The sequence below is a fragment of the Oncorhynchus tshawytscha genome, linkage group LG08 (assembly GCF_018296145.1).
Source record: "Oncorhynchus tshawytscha isolate Ot180627B linkage group LG08, Otsh_v2.0, whole genome shotgun sequence".
NCBI lineage: Eukaryota > Metazoa > Chordata > Actinopteri > Salmoniformes > Salmonidae > Oncorhynchus > Oncorhynchus tshawytscha.
Window position 1 is genome coordinate 67,878,122 of NC_056436.1, and position 13,739 is coordinate 67,891,860.

At 42.4% G+C, this 13,739-nt stretch overlaps 1 protein-coding gene across 2 annotated transcripts in view; it reads left to right on the plus strand.

Moving 5' to 3' along the window:
• Nucleotides 1–821: 821 nt before the first annotated feature.
• LOC112238411 (slit homolog 3 protein) overlaps nucleotides 822–13,739 on the plus strand; it is a 442,088-nt gene continuing 429,170 nt past the window's right edge. The window contains exons 1-2 of one of the 2 annotated variants that reach the window (XM_042325879.1): nucleotides 822–1,198; nucleotides 1,380–1,589. In XM_042325879.1, the coding sequence (XP_042181813.1) occupies nucleotides 1,164–1,198; nucleotides 1,380–1,589 (245 nt within the window). In that variant the 5' untranslated portion in view covers nucleotides 822–1,163. Of the gene's footprint in view, nucleotides 1,590–13,739 lie in introns of both variants that reach the window. The other variant, XM_042325880.1, reaches the window with a different exon arrangement.

Consider the following 13,739-nt stretch of genomic DNA (forward strand, 5'->3'; position numbering starts at 1 on the left):
TAGTTTAAAATGTAATTATTGGTCCATTTTAACACCAGATGAGGGCACTGCAGCTGCAAAATGACAGTAAGACAGAGATTGCTCAGTGAAGACTGGATGAGAGTTGTGTGAGTCCTTCACAAGTCTAAACTGTAACTAAAGTATTGAAAGTGAGTTCTTGGCCACTTTCTTACAACAATTTCAATTTAGTTGAGATACTGGCCTATTGCTATTGATATAAGTAATTGAAGGAATTGCTTTTTATGGTCAGAATACTTGATAAAGCCTGGGTCAGCAAAATGAGAAAGTAGGCAACCATTCTTTGTTTCATTGCTGCCTTCAACTTAATATAGAGGCTACTTCATAACTATTTTTAAGCGGTGTCCTTGCCGTTGTCACTCAAGTCATTCTAAAAGCATTGTCATATCCAGTTCTATTTTAACAACACCCTGCTACTAGAAACTCCCAATGAAGATTCACAGTATCTGGGCACAAATAGCCTAATTTAAAAGTACACTAGGCTATATCACCTCGTTAGGTAAAATCCACAAATATAACCTTCTCTGATCATGTCCCGTTAGTTGCACATGCACACAAGTGTTGGACCTAAAATGGAAACTTCATGTTTTCCATGTAACTCATCAATTGCAAACTCATTGCTTGTAACTCATTCCAAAATTCCATAGACTTTATTATTTTACTTACTGATCGTAAAGTGCACATGAGGGGCATTAAAAAAAGTTAGAATAAGAACTTATTTTCTGCTTACAGTGACATCAACGCAGTGCGAACCAGTAGGAATCTGAAGTGGTGCATTTGGGGGTTGGAAATAGGTATGAGTTTTCTCGCAGACTGCAGCCTACATTCGCTCCCCTGGAGTTCTGTTTCAAAATGGCATCAATTGGAATGGGACTGTGTGATGCGTACTAGCTGGAGTTACCTCAACAACTGAGAAACTGTTATCACATCTGAAACTTTATGTACTAAACTAATTGTCTATTGGATTTTTTTTCTATGAAGCATTTGGGATGGTTACTGATGAAGATTGTTATAAGTGAAATGACGTACGCATCTGAATGAAGATGGTTTTGAAATTGCATTTTAAATATTTTTTTTCATTCTCTAATATTTGTACAGTTTTGTATCAATGGTGAGAAAAAGGCAGAACACGCATCGGACTTTGAATGAGCGCAACTCCGCATCGATTTTGTTTGGGAAGGTACTTAACTTTGAGAAACTGATTTGATCTATTCATATTATTAGGTTCTGGACCTTTTAGCCTTTAATTAATTTAACTGCAACTATCTTTTATTGCGAGATAGTTGAGTATACCTTTTGGGGATTCCAACTTTTAGAAAAACATTTTTTTAGTGTTTCGTTATTTTCGTTTGAAATACTAGTTTTGCCACGGTGAATACCATGCTACCGAATGTGCATGAGAAGTGGACGGCATATCACTGGGGCATATGGGTTCTGATGTGCGGATTCCTGTGCGCTGCCGTGGTGAATGGATGTCCTCACAAATGCAGTTGCTCTGGATCTCATGTGGATTGCCAGGGTCAAGGCTTCAGGACCGTGCCAAAAGGAATACCTAGGAACGCAGAACGTTTGTAAGTAACACAAACCCCTTCGCGCATCATCACACCACTGCTCTTCTGTCCATTTATATTGTCAGATGCTAGGTGGTGTATGAGTGGGTAGCCTCATTTAATAATATGCGAAGCCTGTTGATTGTGCATCTGCAGGAACCCCTCTTTATACTTCTATTGATCGATTCTTAAATTGGGACAGGTGGGGGTGGCAATGCTGCAATACAGTAGGTGGCGTTAATGCACAAAAATATTGTTGCCAGCCGCTGATAAACCCCACAGAAGATGGTAGCTAGCTAGCAGGTACACCTGTAGATTGTGTCCTTTGCCCCGACCTGTCGGGCACTGTTTTCCCGCAGTTCTGTTAACAACGGCGAGGGCAGGTGTTAGGCAATGACTATAGCTGACCCTTGTATATAGCCGACCCTGTATATAGCTCCCTCGCTTATTTCTTATTTCTCCCGTTTTCTTTATTATATACCTGGTTTAATTAGTTATGCTATTTAATTACTTCACTGTTGGTAGAGCTTGCAAGTTAAGCCTGTCACTGTACTTGTGATGTGTGATTGTGGCAATAAAACGGTGAACTGTAAACTGTGTGTTAACATATTAGATATTCCTAGGATTGTCATTGTATGAGTATGTCATGTGCATTGGCACTTTTATGAAATTTACTAGTAGTCTGACCTGTGGCTGTAACCTGTACTTTCTTTCCAGTCCAGTCAGCCTAAGTCCCATTAACCTGAGGACTTAGCAGCCTTGGCCACATTAACTGAGGACTTAGCAGCCTCGGCCACATTAACCTGAGGACTTAGCAGCCTCGGCCACATTAACCTGAGGACTTAGCAGCCTCGGCCACATTAACCTGAGGACTTAGCAGCCTCGGCCACATTAACCTGAGGACTTAGCAGCCTCGGCCACATTAACCTGAGGACTTAGCAGCCCCAAACCCATTAACCTGAGGACTTAGCAGCCTCACTTAGCAGCCTCGGCCACATTAACCTGAGGACGGCCACATTAACCTGAGGACTTAGCAGCCTCGCCACATTAACCTGAGGACTTAGCAGCCTCGGCCACATTAACCTGAGGACTTAGCAGCCTCGGCCACATTAACCTGAGAACCTAGCAGCCTCAAACCCATTAACCTGAGGACTTATCAGCCTCAGACCCATTAACCTGAGGACTTATCAGCCTCCGCCTCATTAACCCTGAGGACTTAGTATGAAATGACATTCCATGGGGGAAGTGGGTCCTGCAATCCCTGAAAATGCAGTGTTTCCACCTCTGGTGATTCTAGGAGATGGAACCTATTATCTAGCATAACTAAGAAGCTTAAGGACCTCAGGGGATACAAAACATGAGGCACTGCAACAACAAACACAATATTTTCTGCTTGGAAGTCCAGTATGAAAGCAAAGCATGTTCGCATTAGCCAGAGGCTAGTTGACCAAAGACCTGTTGAATTTGAGAGAGTGATCCCTAGACATTTGAAACAGAGAAAATAAATAATAATACCGAGTGGGATTGTGTGTCCCTTTAGGAAAAAGTGTTGTCCTTTTCTTTATTTAGTTGCCAGTCAAGTTGTTTTAACATGCAGCATTTGACTGTAGTTGTGGATAGGAGGCAGCAATGAGCCTTGTTCATATCTTTTTAAGTAGAAAGTAATTAGACTACCGTTGTTTTGATGGGAAATGTTTGAGTGTTAATGTAATAAAAGCAGGAAACAGGCATGTTGAAAATGCCTGCTTCCCAAAGGGGAATGCCAGCCCAGCACCTATAGAATAGCAAATTAGAAGCCCAGTCAATTTGGTTCTGTCAATACTCAGGGCCACTTGAGACCTCATTTGCATCTTGTTTGAGCAGAAGGATTGTGAAGGCTTAATGATGGTGGCCAAGGTGGAACAGTCCCCTCTTTTCCGGGGTGCAATTCACACCCTGCTAGAGTTCCCAGAACACCTTGGAGTGCTCCTGGCTCTTATCACGCTGATGCTACTGGGGCCGTGATGGACGAACTACAGCCCAGCCACACCCACAGTCCACCAACACTCTCAGGGTGGGTGGGAGGCTGTCAGCTGAGAACAATGTGTATGCGGTTACCAACACTTAACCCATCCATCATCCCAATTACACTGCTAATCAACTCCATATTACACTCACACAGAGGATAAACTGATCCTAGACCATTTGTAGCCTACTGTACAAAGTCACCAGTACATGCTGCTACATTCCAAATCTATTGCCTAAGTGGTGAATGAGTTTCAGCTTAACTTGAGTTTGTCTTGTAGTGGCACTTGGTAGGTCATGAGGGTCAGTATGTGAATGTTCTAGAGTTGGTGTCTTGGTTGACCTGTTGAACTGTCTGATAATGACTTTAACTTGCCTGGCGGGCTGACGCTGGCATTGCCAGCGGGCACAGCTAACATCAGCCTTCTGGGAAATGTCAGCCGTCCACCTTCTAAAAAAAATCTCTGTGGAAAATATTTGGAGGTGCTTTATTTCAGCCAGCACTTCAAAGGCTAAAGCTGGCAGTGTGAGGGAGGGAGGGAGAGAGGGGAGCAGACTTTTTGTTGCAGCGTTAAGTGGAGAGAGAAAGTGGTCTAAGTCACGAATGTGTCCTTGAAGAGGTTAGTCCAAAATGTAGGAACACACAAGTTCAGAACTCGTCCAAGTGTGTGTCATGCTTTAATGCAAGACTGGTTTTGACAGTCTCTAAGAGTCTGTGAACCTGGGGCCATTTTAGGTTAACAAGGACCCGCTTTTTGCTGTTTGGGTTCTGTTACCAAAGCAACACATCAAGGCCCTTTGCTTTGTCCCATCAGTCCATCCTTTATATTCTCAGCTCTCGCTGAACTTCGCTTAATGTGACAAAGTGTTTATCCCAATCTACCAAATATGGATAACTCTCTGCATGTTTTGGTGCCTTTGTCATTGATGCGCAAGGGCCCCAAACATTACGTTGCAGCTAGCAACCCAGTAAACAATGTATGGAGCCAGGAATCACTGCATGTACCTTGAGTTGATCAGGATGTTACTGGGGGAGTGACTGTATGTGGCGTCTAGATCTGGGGTAATATTCCCTTAGAGCGGCAGGATGTCCAGGCAGTAACATGTGAAGATCCTGTTGATGGTTTTTCATGAGGAATGATTCGTCAGATTAGTGGACCATGAGCAGCCCTGAGCTTTAACAACTCTCTCTTTAGCTGTATACTGTAACACTGTGGGTCTGGTTAACTCCTTAGGGTTCCTTACTCCTTAGGAACATTATTAGTGTTCACAACCGGAGCTTGTGATTTAGGTGTGTTTTAACATTGTCTCCGTTCCTTTATATCTCTGCCAGTGCACCTAATTACTGTGTGTTTGTGTCCTGGCTGCTTGATTCTCTTCCTGCTAGTCTTCTTCCATCTTTCTTGGTTTACATGAGGCTCTGCGTCTTCTGCATCGCAAGCCCTGGACAGCTCAGGAGCAAATAGCCTGAGATGAGGCCTGTCAGATTGAGTTCCCCTGTCACCTCTGAAGTTTACTGTACAGATGTAATCTAAGGAGTCATGTATGGACTGTACTGGTCTGAACTGGTCTGGACTGGACTGTACAGTACTGCAAACACTGACTGAGGTATGCTGGGTATTATTACGTTTAGTTACTTTTCTATTAGTTCTCTATTTTCTTTCTCTCTGCATTGTTGGGAAGGGCCCATAAGTAAGTCAGTCTACTCTTGTTGTTTGCGAAGCATGTGACAAATACAATTTGATTTGATTAAGGACGATCCAGTTGACTAAGGTACACTAGGATGATCCAGCTGCCTGCCTGCCTGCCTGTCTGCCTGCCTCTCTGTCTGCCTGCCTGTCTGTCTGCCTGCCTCTCTGTCTGCCTGTCTGCCTGCCTGCCAGCCTGCCTCTATGTCTGCCTGCCTGCCTGTCTGCCTGCCTGTCTGCCCTTTGAAAATAAACCATCTTGAAGTAAACAGACGCGTCCGGAGAAAATATGAAATATTCTTGTCAGTTGTGCTGAGTCAGAAGTGCGTGTCCTTCAGCTGGGAACTCATCCGGTAATTAAAATATTTAGAAAACCAAAGTCCCAGTGAGATGTTGCCTATCCTGCTCACACTGCCTCATAAACAATAGAAAACAGCACAGAATGTTACTGTCATCTTCACTTTGGCCATCTTTGTTCACCCAGCGAATAGTAATGCATTCCATGAGTCATCATCAGGACAGTGATGAAGTGGTGTCTCTTAAGGTTGGAGATACCGAGCGGTGCTTGATCTGAAAGGTGATGTGGCATACACTGCTTTCGGAAAGTATTCAGACCACATGACTTTTCCCACATTTTGTTACGTTACAGCCTTATTCTAAAATGTATTAAATTTGAAAAAAAAATCCTTGTCAATCTATACACAATACCCGATAATGACAAAGCAAAAACAGATTTTTAGACATTTTCATAATGTATTAAAAATAAAAAATAGATACCTTATTTACCTAAGTATTCAGACCCTTTGCTACGAGATTCGTAATTGAGCTCAGGTGCATCCTGTTTCCATTGATCATCCTTGAGATGTTTCTACAACTTGACTGGAGTCCACCGGTGGTAAATTCAATTGATTGGACATGATTTGGAAAAGCACACACCTGTCTATATAAGGTCCCACAGTTGACAGTGCATGTCAGATAAAAAACCAAGCCATGACGTCGAAGGAATTGTCCGTAGAGCTCCGAGACAGCATTATTTTGAGGCACAGATCTGGGGAAGGATACCAAAAAATATCTGCAGCATTGAAGGTCCCCAAGAACACAGTGGCCTCTGTCATTCTTAAATGCAAGAAGTTTGGAACCACCAAGAGTCTTCCTAGAGCTGGCCGCCCGGCCAAACTGAGCAATCGGGGGAGAAGGGCTTTGGTCAGGGAGGTGACTAAGAACCCGATGGTCACTCTGACAGAGCTCTATAATTCCTCTGTTGATGGGAGAACCTTCTAGAAGGACAACCATTTCTGCAGCACTCCACCAATCAGGCCTTTATGGTAGAGCGGCAAGATGGTCGACAACCTGGATATTGAATTGTGAATTGTGGGCTTGGAAGCCACTCCTTAGTAAAAGGCACCACTTGGAGTTTGCCAAAAGGCGTTGACAACCAAACACAATTCAATATCCAGGTTGTCGACAAATTAATAATTGATATGATGGATTCATATCTCCATCTCAAACAAAAATATATTTTAGACAATTGGACTATTCTTATACATATAGGCCTATATGCATTGTCTATTTTTAGTTGAATTCTGGGTTGAATTGAAACAATAGCTGTTGACAACTTTACAAATGCTGTGCCTAAATAGCCTCATTGATGATATGACTGTTAACGTTTAGTTCCATTTAATTTGCTCTGTTAAACCTTCCCTTTCGAATGACTTTGATAGCAGCAGTGAATATATTTAGTTATTAAGAGATCTCTTAATCATCATTCTCACAATAGAGCATTGGTAGTAGTCGGTGACAAATATCATGTCTTAGCAGGGCTGGATGGGACACCAAATGAATAGCTGTAGATAGATCAACTCTCCAGTAGGAGGTGCTGCCCTGCCTATTGTTTCTTTTATATTGGATAAAGCGTTGAAGGTCTGACATTGTTTCAAAGGTACAAATTTAACTTCAGGTTTGTCTGTGTTGAAAATTGGTTACGATGATGACATGACCCTGTGGTTGACACTCTCAAAACAAGAGGTGATGACCTTTTTAAAATCCAATGTATTTTCCACATAGATTGCACGTCACAATACGTTGACAAATTACGTTGAAACAATGTTGATTCGATCCGTTTTTGCCCACTGAGTTTGGCTGCTTGGTTATATATATTTTCCTCTCTGTTGGTGTGCGAGTCCTCACTTAATGTATTTAAAGTGTAGCTCAAGTCTTGTTTATTTGCAGTCATGGTGGCTGCCTTGCAATTATTATCATTAACTACCTCTAGTTTAAAGATGTTTGCCAAGCTAAAGTGATCTATTGACTCTGCCTATAAACAGGTTGTGTAGGTGTCTATGGTATTGGGTTTGAAGTGGCACTGTTCACATAGCTGTTAGGGATGATATGTCACCTTAAGAATTCAGTGACATTGGTGTCCAGTGATGTCTGTGTCCAGTGATGTCTGTGTCCAGTGATGTCTGTGTCCAGTGAAGTCTGTGTCCAGTGAAGTCTGTGTCCAGTGAAGTCTGTGTCCAGTGAAGTCTGTGTCCAGTGAAGTCTGTGTCCAGTGAAGTCTGTGTCCAGTGAAGTCTGTGTCCAGTGAAGTCTGTGTCCAGTGAAGTCTGTGTCCAGTGATGTCTGTGTCCAGTGATGTCTGTGTCCAGTGATGTCTGTGTCCAGTGATGTCTGTGTCCAGTGATGTCTGTGTCCAGTGATGTCTGTGTCCAGTGATGTCTGTGTCCAGTGAAGTCTGTGTCCAGTGAAGTCTGTCCAGTCGTGCGTGTCTACGTGTGTGCACCTGTGTGTGTGTGTGTGTGTTGAATCAACACCCTTGTGGAGGAGATGAAAGGCAGACGGAATATTTGATTCCTCAGACTTGTGATTGGGTTACAAACCATACAAGCCATACTAACTATACTAACCATACAAACCATACAAGCCATACTAACCATGCAAACCATACTAACTATACTAACCATACAACCCATGCAAACTATACTAACCATACAAGCCATACTAACTATACAAACTATGCTAACCATACAACCCATGCAAACTATACTAACCATACAAGCCATACTAACCATACTAACCATACTAACCATACAAGCCATACTAACCATGCAAACCATACAAGCCATGCAAACTATACTAACTATACAAACCATACTAACTATACTAACCATACTAACCACACAAACCACACAAGCCATACAAACCATACTAACCATACAAACCATACTAACCACGCAAACCACGCACACCATACAAGCCATACTAACCACGCAAACCACGCACACCATACAAGCCATACAAACCATACAAACCATACAAACTATACAAACCATACAAACCATACAAGCCATACTAAGCATACAAACCATACTAACCATACATGCCATACTAACTATACTAACCATACAAGCCATACTAACCATACTAATCATACAAACCATACAAGCCATACAAATCAAAAAAGCCATACTAACTATACAAGCCATACTAACTATACCAGCCATACTAACCATACAAACCATTAAAACCATACTAACTATACCAGCCATACTAAGCATACAAACCATTAAAACCATACTAACTATACAAGCCATACTAACTATACCAGCCATACTAAGCATACAAACCATTAAAACCATACTAACTATACAAGCCATACTAAGCATACAAACCATTAAAACCATACTCACTATACTAACCATACAAACCATACTAAGCATACAAACCATACTAAGCATACAAACCATTAAAACCATAGTAAGCATACAAACCATACTAACCATACTAAGCATACGAAGCATACTAAGCATACAAACCATACTAACCTCCCTATTTGATCTGTCACAATTTTTGTAATTTTGTCATTTTTATTAGGATCCCCATTAGCTAACGCCATAATGCTTGCTAATCTTCCTGGGGTCCAACACCAATTAACAAGACATTACAAACAACCACAATCAAGACTTCACATACATTCAACAAGTTAACAATACAGATAACAATGAAACAGTGTTCAAACAGGAAAGCACACTGTTATGTTCTGGAAAAGAAGGGAGGACTATGTTAGGGAGGGAAGGAGGGAGCAATGGGTAAAGTTCCACCCTGGAAACCACCAATATCCCGATAAGAGCCTTAGAAAAACATTGCATCAGCTGCAAAAAGTCTCACATGTCTTGTAGTGTGGAAATACGTTTGATGATTGCCATCATTCCATGGCATGTGCAGATTTGTACAGGAAAATAAATCATTCTAAATGGCCATTCCAATATGAACATGATAACTCTACAATGTTTGCTATGTTAACTGGCAAATGTACAACGACGTGTCAAGTATGTACTGTAATATGGTCATGTAAGGGCATTAGGAAGAGTGTGCTCAATCAGTTCTGTCCACGTTCATCCTTCTACAATGGAAATGAAAGACATTATCATGTTCAATCAAATTCAATGGCCGTGCACATACATTCCTACCTACTGCTCTGCTTTATCTCAGGAGCCGGTGTGCTGAATGACAATGTTGAAGTATTGTGTGGAAGATTATACTCGGCAAAGGTCTGAATTTTCCACTGCCGAAAAATCTTTGTCAAATAGTCCCGAGCTCCAGAGGAGGAACTCAATTAAGATTCCAACCATGGTTCAGAGACTTGAGAAGGAAATGGAGCATGCCTATCTGCTGTAGAAGACCAGACGACTGTGGCTTTGAGGAAAATAACACGAGGTTACAGCAGGAAACGCATTGTGAAGCGAAGCGTTAGATGGAAAAAGAGAGAGAGACTATTTGTGTATTTATACACTTTTTTTTTCTTGCATGGATTTGAATGGGCTTTGGGGGCCTTTTTGGTACGTGTCACCCGATATGTCGTTAGTGCAACATGATGTTCCTGGGCCATAAGACATGTGTTTTGCTGTCCAGTTGGTCGGTGTGTACCAATAAAGTGCTCCTCTAAGTGATTTAGCCCGAGGTAAAATAAAACGTTTCTGTCCGCTTTGGGCCCAGACTAGTTGGTTCAGTGGTTTAAAGGCCTTGATTGGGTGGGTTGGCCTGGGTTTGGGGGGCAGGGGCATTGTGAGGCCCTGAACACCTGTTGTTTGGATTGCCACCTTATCCCTCATACAAATAAAAACAAACAATTACCAGCAGGCTTGTAGATTTGTGACCCACACATTGGCACTTAAAGGAGCCTGAAAGAAGCCGGTTTAATTGAGTTCGTTGTATTGCGATTCCTGATTATAATCCCACATTTTTCACACCGACAGTTACTGGGAACAGTGAAGGATGGATATAAGAGAGGAGAGATTGGAGAGCGAGTGAGAATGAAAGCTGGGTTATCGGAGGGGAGAGAGAATAAGAGTGAGATAGTGTTGTGTGGGAGTGAGAGATTTGGAGAGAGAGGGGGTGAGTAAGAGAGAGCGAGAAGGTGAGAGGGTAATAGAATGAGTATAAAGGGTGAGCGAGAAAGTGAGGGTGAGACAGAGGGGGTGAGAGAGAAATATCAGCACGAGAGAGAACATAGAGTGGTGGAGAGAGAGGAACAAGGAGCGTGAAGTAGAGGCAGTAGTCTGTCAGGCCCCTGTCCCCTCTAAAGACATAGTTTGGCTCCCATTAGAGCTCTTTATGTGCAGAGCTGGGGAAGCCTTTTGAAATCCAGTATGCCTTTAAATCATATTTCTAAATGTTTACGTATATTATGAGAAACACACTGAACCCAACGTCAGGAGCCCAGGCTCTGTGTGTGTGTGTTTTTTTATTTAACTAGGCAAGTTAGTTAAGAACAAATTCTTATTTACAATGACTGCCTACCCCAGCCAAACCCGGACGACACTTGGCCAATTGTGTGCTGCCCAATGGGACTCCCAATCACAGCCGGTTGCTCTCTCTCTCTCTCTCTCTCTCTGTGGAAATATACCAATAAACATAGAGGAAATAAGTCAGAATCCATATTGTATGTACATTAACATTCTGAGAAGTAGTTAACATGGATATATACATTCTGAGAAGTAGTTAAAACAGATATATACATTCTGAGAAGTAGTTAAAACAGATACTTTTTTGCCCCACTGTATTTAGTCAGCCACCAATTGTGCAAGTTCTCCCACTTAAAAAGATAAGAGAGGCCTGTAATTTTCATCATAGGTACACTTCAACTATGACAGACAAAATGAGAAAGAAAATCCAGAAAATCACATTGTTGGATTTTTTATGAATTTATTTGCAGATTATGGTGGAAAATAAGTATTTGGTCAATAACAAAAGTTTATCTCAATACTTTGTTATATACCCGTTGTTGGCAATGACAGAGGTCAAACGTTTTCTGTAAGTCTTCACAAGGTTTTCACACACTGTTGCTGGTATTTTGGCCCATTCCTCCATGCAGATCTCCTCTAGAGCAGTGATGTTTTGGGTGCTGTTGCTGGGCAACAGGGACTTTCAACTCCCTCCAAAGATTTTCTATGGGGTTGAGATCTGGAGACTGGCTAGCCCACTCCAGGACCTTGAAATGCTTCTTACAAAGCCACTCCTTCGTTGCCCGGGCGGTGTGATTGGGATCATTGTCATGCTGAAAGACCCAGCCACGTTTCATCTTCAATGCCCTTGCTGATGGTAGGCTTTGTTACTTTGGACCCAGCTCTCTGCAGGTCATTCACTAGGTCCCCCCGTGTGGTTCTGGGATTTTTGCTCACCGTTCTTGTGATCATTTTGACCCCATGGGGTGAGATCTTGCGTGGAGTCCCAGATCGAGGGAGATTATCAGTGGTCTTGTATGTCTTCCATTTCCTAATAATTGCTCCCACAGTTGATTTTTTTCCAAACCAAGCTGCTTACCTATTGCAGATTCAGTCTTCCCAGCCTGGTGCAGGTCTACAATTTTGTTTCTGGTGTCCTTTGACAGCTCTTTGGTCTTGGCCATAGTGGAGTTTGGAGTGTGACTGTTTGAGGTTGTGGACAGGTGTCTTTTATACTGATAACAAGTTCTAACAGGTGCCATTAATACAGGTAACGAGTGGAGGACAAGGGAGCCTCTTAAAGAAGAAGTTACAGGTCTGTGAGAGCCAGAAATCTTGCTTGTTTGTAGGTGACCAAATACTTATTTTCCACCATAATTTGCAAATAAATTCATAAAAAATCCTACAATGTAATTTTCTGGATTTCATTTCTCATTCTGTCTGTCATAGTTGAAGTGTACCTATGATGAAAATTACAGGCCTCTCTCATATTTTTAAGTGGGAGAACTTGCACAATTGGTGGCTGACTAAATACTTTTTTGCCCCACTGTATATACATTCTGAGAAGTAGTTAAAAGAGATATATACATTCTGAGTAGTAATTAAAAAAGATATACACATTCTGAGAAGTAGTTTAAACAGACATATACATTCTGAGAAGTAGTTAAAACAGATATATACATTCTGAGAAGTAATTAAAACCGATATATACATTCTGAGAAGTAGTTTAAATAGATATATACATTCTGAGAAGTAGTTAAAACAGAGAAATAGTCTGGAAACTAGATAAGCTTTTGGCTCCGGAGAGAAAAACAACCCCAATTTCAGAGACCCATCAGAAGTGACTTGAAGTAGCTAGCTCTCTCAAACAGAAATGTCTATTTGTTATAGCTCTTTCTCATGCTCCAGCCTTGTCCTACATACACATAGTCAGTATGGACCGTGTACAATACACACTGACATAGTTAGGACAGGCTTATGCAAACATACACACACATACATGGACGCACATACACGCGCACACATGCACACACCAGGCCCTGGTGTGTTTGAGGTTTGAGCACAGGCTCCTGGAGGGGCCCTCTTTGCCCAGTCAGGTAAGGAGTGTCTGAGATTGAAGGATTTGTCCCCCAGCATCTTAGGTAGACGGCACAGGGCAGAGAGAGACAGAAGAGAGGGTGGGGACCTGCTCTGCTCTGCGCCACATCTCCAGGGCAATCCTCCACAGGGAACCTCAGCAATACCGTCCTCTATGGCAGGGATGGCTACTCCAGTCCTCCAGGGCCTGATTGGTGTCACACTGTTTCTCCGTTCCTAGCAAACACAGCTGATTCATCAAATTGCACTCTGACCTGAAGATCATGATTAGGTGATTATGGGAGTCAGGTGTGTTAGATGGGGCTGGGGCAAAACTGGGACACTAATCATGCCCTCGAGGACTGGAATTGCCCAGCCCTGCTCTGTGGAGAGAGAACTGATAGACTGAACAGGATTATGAAGATGAGTGATTATCCTTCTAACCTCTTTCTCTCTTTCTCCTCTCTCTCCTCTCTCTTTCTTTGTTTATCTCATTCTCTCCCTTTCTCTCTCTCTCCCTCTCTCTTTCCCTCTCTCCCTCTCTCTTTCCCTCTCTCCCTCTCTCTTTCCCTCTCTCCCTCTCTCTTTCCCTCTCTCCCTCTCTCTTTCCCTCTCTCCCTCTCTCTTTCTCTCTCCCTCTCCTTTCCCTCTCTCCCTCTCTCTTTCTCTCTCTCTCTCTT